Below are 17985 nucleotides of genomic sequence, written 5' to 3'. Positions count from 1 at the left end.
TGATTCCATCTAATAATACACTTAGGCAGAGGAGACACAAGCACTTTGCATGAAGTCCATTCTAATATTCTAGTTTTCATCCAAATTTTTACCTTCATCTCATCAATCTTGATATCCCCAGATGCTCCTGAGCAAACTGTTGCCCAGTTAGGACTTCACCAACAGGCTTTGATAATGTAATGCATTGGGATCCTGTGGGAAGTCCTCTCAAGTTTTTCTCCACCCCATTTCCATTACCTTCACACGTAGGCACAATCCCCGGGTCTGCTACTGAGGATCAGGCTGAGGGACACAGATTTGTCCTGATTAATGTGCCTGATCACTACCCGCCGTGATTCGAGGTCAGATTTCTCATTTTTGTCTTTGCCTTCAGTCTTCTCAAATTCCTGCAAACTTGGGTAAATAGGGCGGATCTGTTTAGGGTCCTTCGATGTTGGGACACTAGCAGGGGCACTCGTGGGTCTGCTAAACCTCCCATAGTGCTACAATAAAATCTTCCTTTTGATTTGTCAATATTCAGCTTTTTCATCCCAGTTCTTTTTTTTTTTTTTTTTGAAATGGAGTCTCGCTCTGTCACCCAGGCTGGAGTACAGCTCACTGCAACCTCTACCTCCCGGGTTCAAGCGATTCTCCTGCTTCACGCTCCTGAGTAGCTGGGACTACAGGTGTGCACCACCATGCCTGGCTAATTTTTGTATTTTTAGTAGAGACGGGGTTTCACCATGTTGGCCAGTGAACTGACCTCAAGTGATCTGCTGGCCTCAGCCTCCCAAAGTATTGGTATCTGCTAGCCTCAGCCTCCCAAAGTGTGAGCCACCACACCCCGCCCATCCCAGTTCTTTTTTTTTTTTTTTTTTTGAGACAGAGCCTTGCTCTGTCACCCAGGCTGGGGTGCAGTAGCGCAATCTCGGCTCACTGCAACCTCCACCTCCAGGGTTTAAGCCATTCTCCCACCTCAGCCTCCTGAGTAGCTGGGACTACAGGTGCCCACCACCACCCCTGGCTAATTTTTGTACTGTTAATAGAGACAGGGTTTCACCGTGTTGGCCAGGCTGATCATGAACTCCTGATCTCAGGTGATTCACCCTCCAGCTTTCCCAAGTGCTGGGATTACAAGCATGAGTCATTGCACCTGGCCCCAGTTCTTAAAATTTGAAAATTTCCACCCTGCTGGTGTAGCAGGAGCCCCTCGAACACCGAATGGGGAAGGAAGGAGTTTATTCCCCTTATTCCTCCTTCCTTATTCCAGGAGCTGAGGAATAATTTGTCCAAATTCAGCTCATTTAACAAAGGAAGGTTCTGCCTTTATGTAGGCTTATACTTTAGATATTACACATGGAAGAATCTTAGGTTTACATCTTTGGAAATCACACATGAAAGTGTTTCAGGTTTACAGTTTTAGGACTCACATGTGAAAAGGTTTCTGGGTTAGATCTTGTTTTAAGTAAAAACAGTGTCTTCCGGAGAGTTTCCCCAAGACCAAGCCTGCCACCTACAGGAAGGTGAATCAGGAGGTGAAACAGTTGGTCAGCCGTTTCTTCTGTTGAAATGCAGAGTGGCAGTCAAAGGGAACTTGATCCCAGATGCCTGGGTCTCCTTCCTCACGGGGACAAGTCCCTTGACTATTTCCTTTGACTTGGCCCATTCTTTTGTGAATGGGCATCATTTTCTTGGCATCTATAAGACCTATGAGGGGAAGCTGAGATAACAAATCTGATAGGATTTCTTGAACTGTGCTTGTTTTTGCAGCTGTAAGTTTCCATGAGATTCCTGTGCAAAAGGAGCTGATTTAATCACACTGAGGCAAGAGGGCAGCAGGACTTGTTTTCTGAGCACTGGTCACAACCCAGCAGATTGAAACAGTATCTGGTCAAAAAGGATGCATTAAGAAACTGGGCCAGGCGCGGTGGCTCAAGCCTGTAATCCCAGCACTTTGGGAGGCCGAGGCGGGTGGATCATGGTCGAGAGATCGAGACCATCCTGGTCAACATGGTGAAACCCTGTCTCTACTAAAAATACAAAAAAATTAGCTGGGCGTGGTGGCGCGTGCCTGTAATCCCAGCTACTCAGGAGGCTGAGGCAGGAGAATTGCCTGAACCCAGGAGGCGGAGGTTGCGGTGAGCCGAGATCGCGCCATTGCACTCCAGCCTGGGTAACGAGAGCGAAACTCTGTCTCAAAAAAAAAAAAAAAAAAGAAACTGGCCAAAACCATCTAACACCAAGATAGCAACAAAAGCAATCTCTAGTTGTCCTCACTGCTTATTATACCCTAATGGTAATGCATTTGCATGCTAAAAGATACTCCCACCAGCAACTTTGATAGTCTACAAATGTCGATAACTTGGGAAGTTACTTTGAATGGTTTAAAAGGGTTTCACTCTCAGTCCCAGGAACTCCCAACCTCTTTTGTAGAAAATATGTGAATAACCTGCCCCTTATTTAGTTTATAATTAAGGAGTAGCTCTAAACACAGCTAGCCAACAATACCTGAGTGCTGCCCTGCTGAGCCGAGATCGCGCCATTGCACTCCAGACTGCGTGACAAGGGTGAAACTCTGTCTCAAAAAAACAACAACAAAAAAACAACTGATAAATCATTCTACCTAGGAGAGTTCCCCATGAATATAAAAAACTGAACAAGGCCAGGCACCGTGGCTCACGCCTGTAACCCCAGCACTTTGGGAGGCCAAGGTGGACAGATCACTTGAGGTCAGGAATTTGAGGCCAGTCTGGCCAACATAGTGAAACCCCATCTCTACCAAAAAATACCAAAAAAACCCCACAAACAAAAACAAAAGCAGCTGGGCATGATGACATACACCCGTAGTCACATCTACTCAGGAGGGTGAGGTGGGAGAATCACTTGAACCTGGGAGGTGGAGGTTGCAGGATCGCACCACTGCACTCCAGCCTGTCATTCAAGTGATTCCCCTGCCTCAGCCTTTTGAATAGCTGGGACTACAGGTGTGCACCACCACGCCCAGCTAATTTTTGTATTTTTAATAGAGATGGCCAGGATGGTCTCGATCTCTTGACCTCATGATCTGCCCACCTCGGCCTCCCAGAGTGCTGGGAGTACAGGTGTGAGCCACCTCGCCTAGCCAGTAGTTTTTTTTTAATATCCAGAGCCTTCAGTGTTGATGTCATACTTTCACTCAAAAGTCAATGTAAAAATTTAATACATATGGTAAGCTGAAAAGTGTTAGTGAAATAGGAGCTGAGTTTTGCTTTTCCAGACATGTTTCCAAAAGTTTATTTTATTTTAAAACACACACACAGTGTCGGATACAAAGGCCTTTAACCACTGTGGTGGGGAAGAGTAAACTGATTGCTTCCAATGATCGTCTCTTCCCTCTGCGTCCACGTTCTCGAAGTCTCAGGGAGTAGGAGAAGGCACGTCTCTTCCTTCACTTCCCTGTTTGTTGTAGTCCTTTGATGAAAGTAATTACGTGACTGAATTTTCCATAACTATTTGTCGATTATTAAAGTTTTGCAGTGGCTGGTTTTCCTACTGGTGTCTTACAACCTAAGATAACAAAAAGAGAGGTATCTCATGGAATGATGTTGATTTTGCCCTTCCTCATACAGCTGCTCCTTAAACCACTGCCCGGGGAGACACTGGACACTTGTGCAGAGCTTTACAGACTGGCCAGAACCCATGGGGACACTAGCCCACTCCACAAGGGAAGCGGTAGATGCTCCAAGAGGTGGCGGTGTGGCCAGAGCCACAGGGCCAGGGCCAGGGCCAGGGCCAGGAGAAACCCAGTCATGTTTTCTGAACTACCAGTCCAATATGTTCAAGCTGACATTACATCTGCTTCCTGTGATCACAAAAACAGTACTTGTAAGATGATCCACTCAAGGACACTGTGCTATTCAATATAAGCGGCAGATATTTTTTCCAAATGTTAACCTCCTTTCTAAAATGGTCCCATGATTGCTAGGAAACATGTTTTTCATCTCCTCTAACTGTATCTCTGTTTATGTCAACACTCAGGGACTCTTACTGTCAAGGAAGACAACACTCAAGGACTCTTTTTAGGCTGGACTATTTCTTTGTAGCTGATAAGCTTTAGAGAAGAGGAAGGGTTGGATTATTCCCCCAAGGATGTGCTCGGCCCCTAATTCTGAGTTCAGAAGATCTATGTGATAGGGACACTGACCCTAATCTCTCACTTGGGAAAGACAGTGAGGTCATCAAACAAAGGATGAAAATGAAGTGCTCTCTCCGAGGCAAGGATGTGAAGGGTCTGGGCCTCTGGCTGAGATCAGTCACGTTCGGGACAGACTCTTTCTATTGCGTAAGACTGCTTCTTTCATGCCTGCTGTGTTTTGTTAATTTTCTTTGTGCTTTCTCTTTAGCTTCCTTGAGAAAATGCTACACTACATAAGTAATTTCCTGTTTATGTTAGAAACCTACTACTTACTGATCATTCTGATAAAGTGTTTGGTTCCACAGAATACTTTCTTATTTTAGTTGATCAGCAAAATGTGAAAACTTATATTTTATTAAACTGCACTTACCAAGCATTTCTTCTAATTTGGTTGTGGCAGGTTCATTCACATTAAATATATAGTTATTATTTCTAGGAGAAAATAACAAGATTTATTATTACATAAACTCTGGGGAAAAGACAGCTTTTATGTTTTGTTCCTGATGGTAGCTCTTGTAAGGCTACTTTTCAACCTTCAACCGCCTTCCTCAAGGCCAGTCCTAACTAGTTGAAAGCCTTGGGCTCCTGTCCCACCTCCTGGCTTCTTGCTTCACTCTTTTGACCACTTAAGAGACATGACTGCCAGAGATTACATATTAAGTTTTACCACTGTTAAATTCAATCACTTAGAAGAACACATATTTATATGTTTATATACATACACACATCTGTATCTATATATTATATATGTATGTTTTATATATGTATTATGTATGTATACACTCATATGCCCACTACACTCCCGAAAATCTTTCTTGTAATTATAAATTTCAACATTAGGTCAAAGCAAAAATATTGGCCTAAAGTACTTTGTTTCTTTGCTTCAATTGCATTTCTATTCAACATCACATATAATTTTCAGGGTAACTCATACTGACTTAACTAATTAGGGGATAGATAAGTAAAGTACAATATAACGTTTCCTGGATCATCCATTTCTATGTCTCTGTGGATTCTGTGCTCAAATGTCATTCATTTCCTTGTTTCTGGAGCACCCATGGGATCTTGTACAGTACTTACAACTTCTTCTTCTCCACTACTCCGAGCCTCACACAAGCTGCTAAGGCATTTTTCTGCACATCAGAAGATAATACATCGTAACATTGAGAGGTACCTAAAATCAGGGGAGAGGAAGAGTTGGTTGACCAGTTTTTGTTCTCAACTAAAAGAAATCAGCACCCATAGAGCAGTGACCGACCTTGATCGAGAAGCTGACTTGTAAATTTTCTGACTGCGGCCAAGTACTGTTTCTCACTGAAGTGGTCCTCTTCTTCACTCAAAAGGTACTTGCAAATTATCTGATTTTAAGAGGAAGGATGAGAGGAACAGAAACAGAAAAAAACAAAGACAATAAACAGTAAAGAACTTTACATTGTCCCTCTTAAGAGAATGACATATCATAGCAGAGCAGAATAAAGACCCTCCAAGGAATCAGCACAGAGAAACCAAATAATTTTTAGGACATCTCCTTTGAGTTTACAATACATTTTACAATTAGAAAAGGGTTTAAAATAATAACAACATTAATTAAGGTATAATTTCTCTCTTCAAGGGGTACAAGTTAATTACCATCAGCCTAGTATCTCTTAATGCTACTTGGGAGGAGAGGGGTCAGATTTTAATAACTTTGCTTTTTGTCTCTAAATACACCTAACAAACTACCATGCTCTAAAATGCTTGATGATTTCTACTGCAGGAAGGTGATTAAGGGTAGAAGTAGCGTTTATCAAATGCTCAATAAGTGCTAGACTTTATGCAAGGAGGCTGAATGAGTTATTTCACAGACCACAAGCACCAGGAAGTGCTTTTTCTCTCTAACATAAGCATCTGGTAATTTGTAACTGACTTTATGTATCATTTAAATCTTGTCTTTACTGACTGTCTGGTTTGATATCTACCAGGCACTCAGTAAAGGCAAGACTTGAATGATAAAGTCGGTTACGTATTAACTGACATGAAGACCTCTTTAAGACATGAGACACAGTACGACAGATGGTGCTTGGGTATAACTGTGGTCCGGTGAATACTGTGCTCATGGCATTACTAAGCTGTTGTCCTCTTGGGTCTGTAATGAACCAAGCTTCCTCCTGAATGCGGGGAGCAAGGTCTTACTGGTGAAGTGGAATCACTGATTGTATTAATCACTCTCCTTCCATGTGCCAGGGGAAGACACCTGCCCTTCAGACCGGAAATAAGGGTTAGAACATCTTATTGTATTTGATACGGGGGGCATGAAGAAGAACTTGCCAAATTTACCTACCTGATAGCTTTCCACAAAAGGTTTAAAGAGTCCTATTAAAAATTCTAACACAGTATTTCCTTTTTCTGTAACTAGGATGTCTTTCGTTGTCACTTGTATGGCCTCACTTTTACAAAGCAAATAAGAGCCTTCTTCAAAGTCCTAGAAAGGAAGAGGAAGCCATAATGCACCCCCTAATCTAGGTTAATGGGTACACTGCCAATCTCAATATATGCAGCCACAGGCCCTCAGACAACAGAATACCAGCTACTTCCCCAATCCTTCCAACAATTCTGGTAGTGACATAGTAGCCAGAGAAGCAACTGTTCTACATTCGGAACGTTCTCAAACATACAACCTTTCTGAGCATTACAAGTCACAACCTGGGTGAGGAATTTTCTTTCACTTTGCAGAGCCGCTCCTTAATTTCAATAGGAAATATATAAAGCAAGTCCTAAAAATATTTAGAATTATGCTGTGGTTAAAAATTTCTGGCACTCCTGTCCCACTACCTACAGAATCAAACCTCTTCTCTTTAAAACAGCACACAAAAACCTAACACGCTTCTTCTCATCTACTGTCACTTCCCACTTCAAACAAGTAGCAGTCCAGCTCTGTGAGCCTGATGACTCCTGAGCTGTCTAGACCAGGCAGGACCATTACTCGCTACTCTTAAAGCAAAAGGTACTTGCCTGGCTGACTCATTCTAACAACTTGCTAACAGGAAAACATATGCTGATTTTTAAATGTTAGTTTAGTTTAACTAAAATAAAGTTAGTTTAGTTGCAATGGCCATACTGATAGTTCAAACAATGACCCTCATCTCACCAGATAATGCCTAAGTTATTAAATAACTTGACCAAGAATCAAACTAGAGTCTGCTGAACTGAGTGCCCCAGTTTCTCTGGAAGTCTGCCCCACTTTGCCTTGAAGAAAGGGATGGCACCCTGCCTGAGACACATCTGGGAATTCACTCCTAATGTTTCTAGAACTCACACTGCAAACACACTTGCTCTTTGTTGTAAGCACTTTACCTTTAGTGTGTTTCCTGGAAGGAAGATGAACTCATCTGCAAAAACATCGTGTAGGAAGCGAAAGCAACTGTAGACATCCTCTGGAAATAAATTCATTATGTAAAATTACAACATTGCCCTTTAAACTTTAAGGGAGTACCAGGAAGTCCTTACTATCCCAAAACATAGTATTTCAAATGCATATTTTATTCATGTAACATGAAAAGAATTCAGTCCAAATCTTACCTACAGAGTGAACTACAGTCTAGCATAGCTTTTTTTTTTTTTCTTCTTCTTTTGAGATGGAGTCTCGCTCTGCCATCCAGGCTGGAGTGCAATGGCGTGATCTTGGCTCACCACAACCTCCCCCAACCTGGAGGGGGTGGGTCAAGCAATTCTCCTGCCTCAGCCTCCTGAGTAGCTGGGATTACAAGTGCCCATCACCATAGCTTATTTTTGTATTTTTAGTAGACACGGGGTTTCACTATGTTGGTCAGGCTGGTCTCGAACTCCTGATCTCGTGATCCACTCACTTTGGCTTCCCAAAGTGCTGGGATTACAAGTGTGAGCCACCGCGTCCGGCCCTAGCATAGTTTTTAAATGACTGAACCTAACTTACAACCAGGCTTCTCCTCAGTCAGTCAGGTAATGAGCGAGACATCGCAGTTCTTACAGGCCAGGGCACTTCATTTTTCCCTACCTCATGGCTCCCTAGGGCTTCCTAGTATGGAAGGAAAGGTAGTGATTTTTTTCATTTCCTTCTATATTAATATTTCCTGCTATCTTTACTGTATCTCTAGTACTTTTCCTTAGAATCACTGTGGAGCTTTGAAAAGCCAAAACGCAACAGCAATGGCTGGCCCATGCCCGAGACCAACTGAAGAACCTCTGGGGTGGCGCCCACTCCCCTAGCAATTCTAACGTGGGGCCTTGGAAGAAACCCCTGGCCTTGACTACAGGCTCCTGTGAGGACTATGTGACCCATGCTGTCCTCATTTTTACACTCCTAATGCAACGAGAATGAGACCGTGCACCTCGTGCATAGTCATCTACTGCTGACCGCTCATGTGCTCGCCTGCCTGTGCGGGAACAGGGAACAGGGACAGCAGAAACAGTGCCGCAGACCAGGAAGTGGGTAACCGTGCTCAAATGCCTGATCCTTCTCTCAGTAACTCACAACTTTCTAGGCCTCATTTTCCATATTTATAAAAGGAAAGGTTTAGATTAGATTGTTTCTAGGTCCTACCAATTCCAACATTCTAAGCAGAATGTTTGGGTGAAACAAACATTCTGCTTAGAATGTTGGAATTGGTAGGACCTAGAAACACATATTTGGGTGAACAAAGCTAACTTCTTCTCAGTGTAGAGGCCTGCTCTTTGCTGAGGTGAGGCGGAACATTACAAGGCATCAAATGTGGCTCCCTGTAATGGCCAGGCCTCTTCTAAAAGTCAAGACTGCAATTCCTGAAAATTACCTTTCCTGCACCCAGGTGTCATCTGCAATGCTATTGCTACTAAGGATGGACGGACAAAAATGTTGAGCAGCTGGTTCCTATAAGCTGAGCACATGAGGAGAGTGATGTGCTGGAAAATAAGTCCATCGACCACTTCTGAGTCTCTGGAGTCCACTTTCAGAATCACCTGGTCTCTGACAAGGCTGGCGATGTTCGAATGCAGAAGAATGCTGGCCTGGACCACTTCTTCAGCAGGTTTATTATCTACATACAAAGACAATTCATTCAAACAAGATGGGTCACTGCAGGGAGTCTTGGGCCTAGTGTGCATTAACACTATTAATAGTAACTTGACAGACACGCATTTTCAAGTGACAGGTTTTAGTGGCTACCACTTAAGGTAATGATACTAAATGTAAAGAAAATTTTACAAGCACTATTTGATAAATCACAAATCAATTCTTTCTAAGGACATGTAACAATCTTTCTTATCCTAAATTTGTCAGCCATTTTGAAAGGCACATCAGTTTCTACTCTGAAAATTAACACCACTTCTGTCTACTTCAGGAACCAAGGGAATCCATGGTTTTGTAACAGTAAGTTATATAACTGGAAAGTCACATGCAGGTGAATGTAAGAACACGAAGACAACAAAGGTCTACGATTAGTATATGAATACATTAAAACATACAACACACACACACACACACACACACACACACACACCCCTTGCTCAGCCCACACCAAGATGATAAAAATACCACTTTGCAGTTTTCCCCACATCAAAGATAACTAAAGAAGCAGACCCATGACAGTTCTTGGCAGCAAATCACCTGATACACTGGCCTGCAGATAGCTGTCAGGCAGGTAGAATTACAGAAGCACAATGAAGAAATGGTGATATTTAACAAATATTCTCAGCACGGAAAATTATTCTACTATGAACCTGAGCCAAAGCGGCACACTGTTCTAGTTGGTGGCAAGTTCTGCTACTGCTTCAAGGCAGGGACAAGTGAGAGGTATGGCTTCCTCCTGCACTTGATCACGTTCATTCTTGACCAACCTGCCTTGTCTCAGCTTGCTCAGCTGAATAATATTTTATGTGAAATGATCATAAAAAGCTTGAGATATGAGTATGCTTAGGAATCTGGGGTAATCTGCATAAAAAAGAAAAAAGGAACTGAACTGTAGTGATACTGAATAGATACTCTTAGCTATGGATTAGTCATGGTATTTATCCCATCTTGAAAAAGCAAAAACACTTTAGAACAATGGGTACCTATGTTTTCATACGTTCCTGGGCTAAACAATGATGGGTCTGAGCCCTTTCAGCTATTTCTCATGACATCCAGCACTTGCTACCCTGTCTCATAACTAACATGTCCTTTGCCTCCTACCAGACCATCATACCACTGGCAACAGACGTCTGATTTGTCTCTTCTTGGTGACTGGCATTTTTGTCAGGAATTCCTCCTCAACATCTCTTAGCTATGCCGAGTGCTTCCACTGCTATGGCTCAGGCACCCTGCATTTCTCATTGGGACAGAGCAGGCTCCTAACGTGTTTCTATGACTCCAGTCTCTTCTGGTGGTGGATGGTGGGAAGGGGCGGAGAAGTCTGTCTTTATTTTCTGTCTGCACCCCCGTCCCCCAAGTCCAACAATTTAATATCACCGATGAATCCTTGGTGCCCTAGCCTGACATCTCGCATTCCTTATCCCTGCCTTGGTGAGGCTCCTCTCCTTGTCTTCCTGAAGGGTTCAAAGGTTGCTTCTGTGAAGTCTTCCTGAATATGGTCCCTTTCCTCTGCAGTACTCTCAGGAACGCTCGGCAGCAAACTGCAGCACACATGTCGCTCCTTGTCTCTGTTCACTGAACCCTCACTTGTTTACACATTACCCACCCAGCCCACCCTCTACAACCGAGGGAAACTCCAGGATAGGGATGGCATCTTGTTTATCTTCATATCCCTCGCAGTACCCAGCACTGATGAGGTATTCAGTACTGGGCTGATCAAAGAACAGTAGGTACTTGACTTTAAGTAATTATCTGGTTTTAAAAGGACCAAATTTCCTATTGTAGCCTGTACAATTTTTTTTTTTTTTTTTTTTTTTGAGACAGAGTCTTGCTCTGTCACTCAGGCTGGAGTTCAGTGGCGTGATCTTGGCCCACTGCAACCTCTGCCTCCTGGGTTCAAGCAATTCTCCTGCCTCAACCTTCTGAGTAGCCGGGACTATAGGTGCCTGCCACCACACCCAACTAATTTTTGTAGTTTTAGTAGAGGCGGAGTTTCACCATGTTGGACAGGCTAGTCTCGAACTCCTGACCTTGTGATCTGCCTGCCTCAGCCTCCCAAGGTGCTGGGATTACAGATGTGAGCCAGGTCCAGGTTATAACTCTTCCAAATTAGGCAAGCATTCTCAACACATATGTTCTACCTACATACCGGGCCAAATGAGAAACCCTCCAAATGCCTGGGTTAAGCCTTTTAGCCATAAAGTCTTTTCCACCAGAGCATCCAAGTCCATAGATGGCCGGTTCTGAAGCAGAACAGCAATTATTAGGGTCCAGGGGCTCAGAGCCATGTTTTGAATTTGCAGAAGCTGCATTTTGTAAGCAACTTCAGTGACAAAGGCATGCACGTCCTCGGGCTGTTTCTGAGGAATGTATCTAAAAGGAAGAGTACAGAGCAACAAATTACAGTTCTGCTCTTGAGGCAAATGGGGATAGAAAAAGACTGACCTTTCAGAAGCTTCTCATACTTTCTGCTAACCGAATTCTCTCAGGTCAGGTGCAAGTAGTATTCCTTTGCTTTACTGTACTGTAATCTGACCATACCTTTCTGCGATATGCTCTTGGGAGGTGATAAAAATACTCTAGGGGTCCAGGGGCCTATTATTTCTGGTTCCAGGCAAACAACTTCTGTTGCTTCCTGAATAGGAAACACCATTTCTTTGAAAATGGATGCCTTCCCCAGTAGACTGAATTATTGTCTTTTCAGAATCCATAGCACACTGAACATATCTCCACTGTGGAAAACACTTATCAGATTATATAATAAATATTTTATACTGAATGAGCCATTCAGTTTGCCTGACTTCATGCATGGATTACCAAACTCTGAATGGTAGGATAAGGCCTACTCAGAGCTGGCTGGAGCAGAGATACACATATGACTTAAAAATAGGGTGGCTTAGGCCGGGTGCAGTGGCTCAAGCCTGTAATCCCAGCACTTTGGGAGGCCGAGGCGGGTGGATCACGAGGTCAAGAGATCGAGACCATGCCGGTCAACATGGTGAAACCCCGTCTCTACTAAAAATACAAAAAATTAGCTGGACATGGTGGCGCGTGCCTGTAATCCCAGCTACTCAGGAGGCTGAGGCAGGAGAATTGCCTGAACCCAGGAGGCAGAGGTTGTGGTGAGCCGAGATCGCGCCATTGCACTCCAGCCTGGGTAACAAGAGCGAAACTCCGTCTCACAGAAAAAATAATAAATAAATAAATAAATAAATAAAAATAGGGTGGCTTAATGTGAAAGGTGTAGCCAGGAAGGGTGCCCTGTACTAGGTAATAACTGGCCAACCCAATTTAAGATCTAAAGAGAGAAAGCCTGTGGCTGGAAAAAACTACCATAAGCTTCTGTGATGACTAATATAGCTGCTGGGAAATGGCTATAGCTACAGGTAAGTTACAAATGCAGGCACATGAGGCCTGGTGTGGCAGGTGGCTTGTCTCCCTTACTTGTTCAGGTATACTTCTCTAAATTAAGAAAACTCAAATGTATATCTGTGTTCTGTATCCTGAAAGAATGTAATATATTTTCTTGGCCATAAAACTATAACCTTCTTGAGACTAAGGACGCGTTCTCATTCATTACCATTATGCAGTCCTTTCTAGGGTCAAAAATAATACTTAGTCCATACTTTGGCTAGCCTACCAATAGCACTTAACAATTTCTGTACATATACTTGTTAATAATGGCATTATTTCTTCCACTTTAGTTCCCCTGAGAAACATGATCACAGTCTGACTTTGCACATTTGACATACATATCTTATAGCTTATCATCTTTTTGGGGGTAAACATATAATTCTTCTTTAAATGAAAGTTTCCACTGATGAAAAATGAAATGATAACAGTGTTTCTGATAATTTTCTCTGGGATCTTAGGTAAACCAAGAGAAGTGGTCAGTTCCAGAATTGCAACTCACACCTTTGGATTTTAATCCTCATTTCTATGACAGTTATTAAAACATAGGTCACACCTTGGAACCAAGTTATATGAGCTCCGACTCATCCTCCCAGCAGCCAAAGATCGAAGTGACACAGGATCTCCAAAGTACACATGGATGCTTCCAAAATTTTCAGAGAGAATCCTTCTGGCTTTCAACAACCCCTAGTAGTACCGTAACGGGGGAAGAAAATGAAAAGGGATAAATTTAGACACTAGTTGATGTGTCAGTCAGCACATTCTCTAAATTAACCTAAAATCATGCTTAGCTCTCCCTCACGTACAGTTGTAGATTCTTTTGGCTTAGGAACTCCAAGAAGCTCATACACATAAAGAGTTTCTTCCAAGATCTTATCATAACTGATACTAATTGGGACAAGGTAGGTATCAAAGACTTCTCTTTTAAAAAATGGCTCCATCACAATATTCAGAAGACCTGCAAAACACAGGGAGAACTGCTTCACAACATATTGAAGAGCAGAGCAAATATGGGCACATAAACAGAAAATACTAAAAGCATACATTATACACTAAGCCAGTAAATATCAACAGTTATACATTTACACTTGAAAAATCTTGTTAAATAAAGTGTCAAGTTCTCTGTAGCAGCTGATGTCTTTGGGTTTGTATTTTTTCTTTTAATCTGTAGTGACCTACCAAATTTAGGAGTCAATGTCTTGGCAGAGCGGCTTCTTGTCCCTTCGAGGAAAAATTCAACAGGAGCATAACCATTCTTTAAAGAGAAAACAAACAAACAAAACACAAAACCCATTGCCTACTCTCAAAATGATAAATGATTCTTTTGATTCCTTTTCCAAGCTCCCTCCCCAGCTTCCTGAACAAACACAGCTTACAGGGAAAATTACACAAGAGAGTCACACAGATTAAACAGATTGCTGAGGTTATAAACATTTCTTGAGGGGAAGTGAAATAGCTAAGTGTTCTATTCAGAAGTTAAGAGTTTAAATGAGCAAACATCAGTGAAGAAAATATGGCTTGAATGTACTTGGGAATTATTTGCATTTACCCGCAACATAGTTTTTACATATTCAGAGAAGACAGCCCAGTAGAGTTTATTGCCACCAAAGGTACGCCGCATGAAAAAGGCACCCGACATTCGTAGCAGCTCACCAACCATTTTCATTCCCAGGAAGTCTAAAAAATAAAGAGGGGTTAATATTTATTTGCAGATCTTGAAATCGTCTATAAAGATCTAAACTTAAACATTCTTATTTTTCATTTATATTTTATTATTTTATTTTATGAGACAGGGTCTCACTGTGTTGGCCAGGCTGGTCTAAAACTCCTGGCCTTAAGCAGTCCTCCTGCCTTGACCTCCCAAGGTACTGGGATTACAGGCATAAGCCACTGTGCCTAGCCTAAACTCAAACATTATTGAGAAAGATTTCATGAATGTAAGATACCCCTATGATAATATTATACTTTGAGATTAAAATGCATAAGAGATATCTAGTAGAATTATAGAAAAGAGTGAATTCTGTGGGCCAGGTGCTCACTGGGAAGTTACCTTGTGCCTCTCCATGCACTGCTGAATTTACAAGTAGGCCAGCTAGAGACCAGGGACAATAGCAGAGCAACAGGACAATGCTATGATGCCAATTTCTTTACTTAGCCATGTTGCCGACCAGACAACAGACCAATCTGTGCCCTCCATGCTCTGGACAGGCAGGCCAAACCAGCTCTCATCTTTTTCCTATCGGGTAAAAATATCAACCTAATTTTATTGGAACAGATTAAATAGGGCAAATCTTATAAGAAATGAAGATTGCTAACAACAGTTTTAAAATAGTCTACTCTTCATTTCCCTTAATTTTCAAACAACTTCCTCACAAGTTTGTTCAGATGAAAACGCTTTTAAAGCACTGAAGTTCTTGGCAGTTTTAACCTTGCCACTCATTACGTTTATTAACAAACGTATATTATTGAATCCCGGCTTTCCTGGCTACCCTAAAAGGGAATGGATAAAGAATTTATATTCCTTAGCAATCTTACTTTTAGGAATCGATCTTACAGGAATAAAAACACTAATATAAAAATGTTACGACATTGTTCACAACAGCAAAACTACTAAATTATGAAATATCCACATTGACAAATATTATATAGCTATTAAAAATAATGTTATACATGAAGTTTGACCCTTAACTTGCACCATATACAAATATTAACTCAAAAAACCAAAGACCTAATGCAAGACTTGAAACCATAAAATTCTTAGGAGAAAACATAAGGGAAGAGCTTCATGGCCTCAGATTTGGCAATGATTTCTTAGCTCTAATACCAAACATACAGGGAACAAAAGAAACAAATAGGTCAATTGGACTATATCAAAATTAAAAACTTCCATGCATCAAAGAACACAGTCAACAGAGTGAAAAGGTAACCCATGAAATGGAAGACAATATTTGCAAATCATCTGATAAGGGGTAAATATCCAGAATAATTCCTACAACAAAAAATCTCCAAACAACCTAATTAAAAAATAGGCAATGGACTTGCACAGACATTTCTCCAAAGATATACAAATGGCCAATAGCACACAAAAAGATGCTCAGCATCGCTAATTAGGGAAATGCAAATCAAACCTACAATGATTGACTTGTAGTTCACACTTATTAGAATTATTATTAAAAATATCAGAAAATAACAGGTGTTGGCAAGGATGTAGAAAAACTGGAACTCTTGTGCACTTCTGGTGTGAATGTAAAATGGCGCAGCTGCTACAGAAAACAGTATGGTAGTCCCTCAAAAAATGAAAAAAAAAAAAAAAAAAATTAGCACAAGATCCAGCAATTCTACATATACCATTTTTGGTATGTACATAAAAAAAAAGGAAAGCAGGGTCTTGAGCAGATGTGTTTCCAACTTTAAAAAGGAAGGAAATTTTGATACATGCTGCAACATGGATGAACGTTGAGGACATTCTGTTAAGTGAAATATGCTAGTCACAAAAGGACAAGCACTGTACGATTTCACTTACATAAAATATCTAGAGTAGTTAAGTTCATAGTGAGAGAAAGTAGAATGCTGATTGCCCAGAGTCAGGGGGAGGGTGAAATGGGGAATGTGTTTAATGGGTACCATTTCAGTTTTGCAAGATGAAGAGTTCTGGAGATGGATGGTGTCGATGGCTGCACAACAATGTAAATGTACTTAATGCCACTGAACTTTATTTTTGAAGATGATTTAGATGATAAATTTTACATTATGTGTATTTTAGCACAATTAAAAATAAACTTTAAAAAGTTAGATCTATTTATTGCCTAGAGAGGTGGCCATTAATATATTATCAAATTAAAAAAAGCAAAAGTCGGGTAATACCTGTAAGTAGTACAGTCTCATTTTTCAAGCTTATACCAAAGAACCCTGTGTGCATGAACTCTTGTAGATGTCTGTTCAGGCACAGTAAAGCACAGGACAAAGGACATAACCCAAGCTATTCAGTGCTACAACTGGAAGAAAGGAGGAGAGGCTATTTTCATCATCATCTTCAAAGACCTCAGTACTGCCAGAACATGCCAGTGAACATGTTAAAAAAAAAAAACCAGAAAAACAATACGTACCCATTCCTGCTGCTATAACTGGCACAGGCAAATCATAGTTGTACAGAAGAAAAGACAACATCAGGAAGTCAATGTAACTTCGATGACTAGGCAGCAGAACAACAGGATGCTCCTGGATGGCTCTTTGTAGCTTGAAAGTAAACGTTACGTTTTCAATAATTTCAGTTGTCATGTTATCAAATCACATCTCAAATCAAAAAACGAAAGAGTTAAGTCTATGTATAGACGGAATACCAATCCTCTTTTTCTGCCTTACTACCATCCACACAAACAATTTTATCTGATAAGGTAAAAGTACTGTTTCTAGTTAAACAATTTCACATAATGTAAGCATATTAAAAATGCAAATTCTTATGGATCAGAATAATGATAACAGTGATGATCGCTAACATGTATTAGTTGGGCACTATATCAGCATCAGTTTATATACCAGTTATCTTGCATGCTTTGTTTAATAGCACATATTTAACAAGGTCTAAGTCTTAGCTTCCTTGTTTGTAAAACAGTCATGCATACAGTAAATGGTAGAGCTGTGAATGGAAACCAAGTCAATCGACTTAAAGAGCCAACTGTTAACTGCTATATTGAATTCGTTGGTTGTAGTTAGAGAAAACAAAGCTTCTGTTGGAGAGATTTTTTAAAAATCTACAAAGTCATAGGACAAAGTGAGAGGAATGGTATGTGCTATGTGCTGGAGGCACTGCCAGGGAGAATGGGTGCCATGTAGCAGGGAGGGATAATTTGAGTTTCCAGACATAATTCTCAGGCCATTAACCTCAAGATTCATTGGTATCCATGTGTTATCTGTTATTCTGAAATCTAATATAACAAAGGCCAGGTAGTCTGTGATCATTTAAGACATGGCTCACCAACACTCCTTGTTCTCAAACACTGTAACGTTCTCTAACTGATTCAGGGCATAAGTCAGCAATCTTGAAAACAGGAGGAAGAAGAAATATTTGACAGGAAAGTAAATGACTGAATTAAAACAAAACATTAAAAGGCATGAGGAGGAAGGCAAATGAAGTTAAGAGCTTTCCTAGGAGAAAAAAAGTAATAACAAACACAAATAAGTAAATATAATCTTTGTAGGGATTATTTCCCTTCACGAAATTAGAAAGATCATCATTTGGCAATCATTAACATAATAACTAATGCAGACAAAAACCATCAGGAAAGTGTGATGCAAAATAGGATATTTAGCCATTCTCAAAGTGTCTTTTCACAGGAGACTCATTAGCTATAGAGGAAAA

At 41.1% G+C, this 17985-nt stretch overlaps 1 protein-coding gene across 1 annotated transcript in view; it reads right to left on the bottom strand.

The window, feature by feature from the left end:
* Positions 1–3221: 3221 nt before the first annotated feature.
* The window catches only part of GNPAT (glyceronephosphate O-acyltransferase), a 33299-nt gene continuing 18535 nt past the window's right edge, over positions 3222–17985 (bottom strand). Inside the window, exons 4-16 of the mRNA XM_003940776.4 lie at positions 16733–16862; positions 14176–14303; positions 13806–13881; positions 13433–13584; positions 13183–13313; positions 11365–11588; positions 8941–9183; positions 7487–7566; positions 6474–6614; positions 5412–5511; positions 5234–5327; positions 4524–4585; positions 3222–3525 (exon numbers count right to left, since the gene is read on the bottom strand). Coding sequence (XP_003940825.2) covers positions 3482–3525; positions 4524–4585; positions 5234–5327; positions 5412–5511; positions 6474–6614; positions 7487–7566; positions 8941–9183; positions 11365–11588; positions 13183–13313; positions 13433–13584; positions 13806–13881; positions 14176–14303; positions 16733–16862 — 1605 coding nt within the window. The 3' untranslated portion in view covers positions 3222–3481. The remainder of the gene's footprint in view (positions 3526–4523; positions 4586–5233; positions 5328–5411; positions 5512–6473; positions 6615–7486; positions 7567–8940; positions 9184–11364; positions 11589–13182; positions 13314–13432; positions 13585–13805; positions 13882–14175; positions 14304–16732; positions 16863–17985) is intronic.

Source organism: Saimiri boliviensis, chromosome 14, assembly GCF_048565385.1.
Source record: "Saimiri boliviensis isolate mSaiBol1 chromosome 14, mSaiBol1.pri, whole genome shotgun sequence".
NCBI classification, from domain to species: Eukaryota; Metazoa; Chordata; class Mammalia; order Primates; family Cebidae; genus Saimiri; species Saimiri boliviensis.
This window is presented reverse-complemented; position numbering and strand designations above follow the sequence as displayed.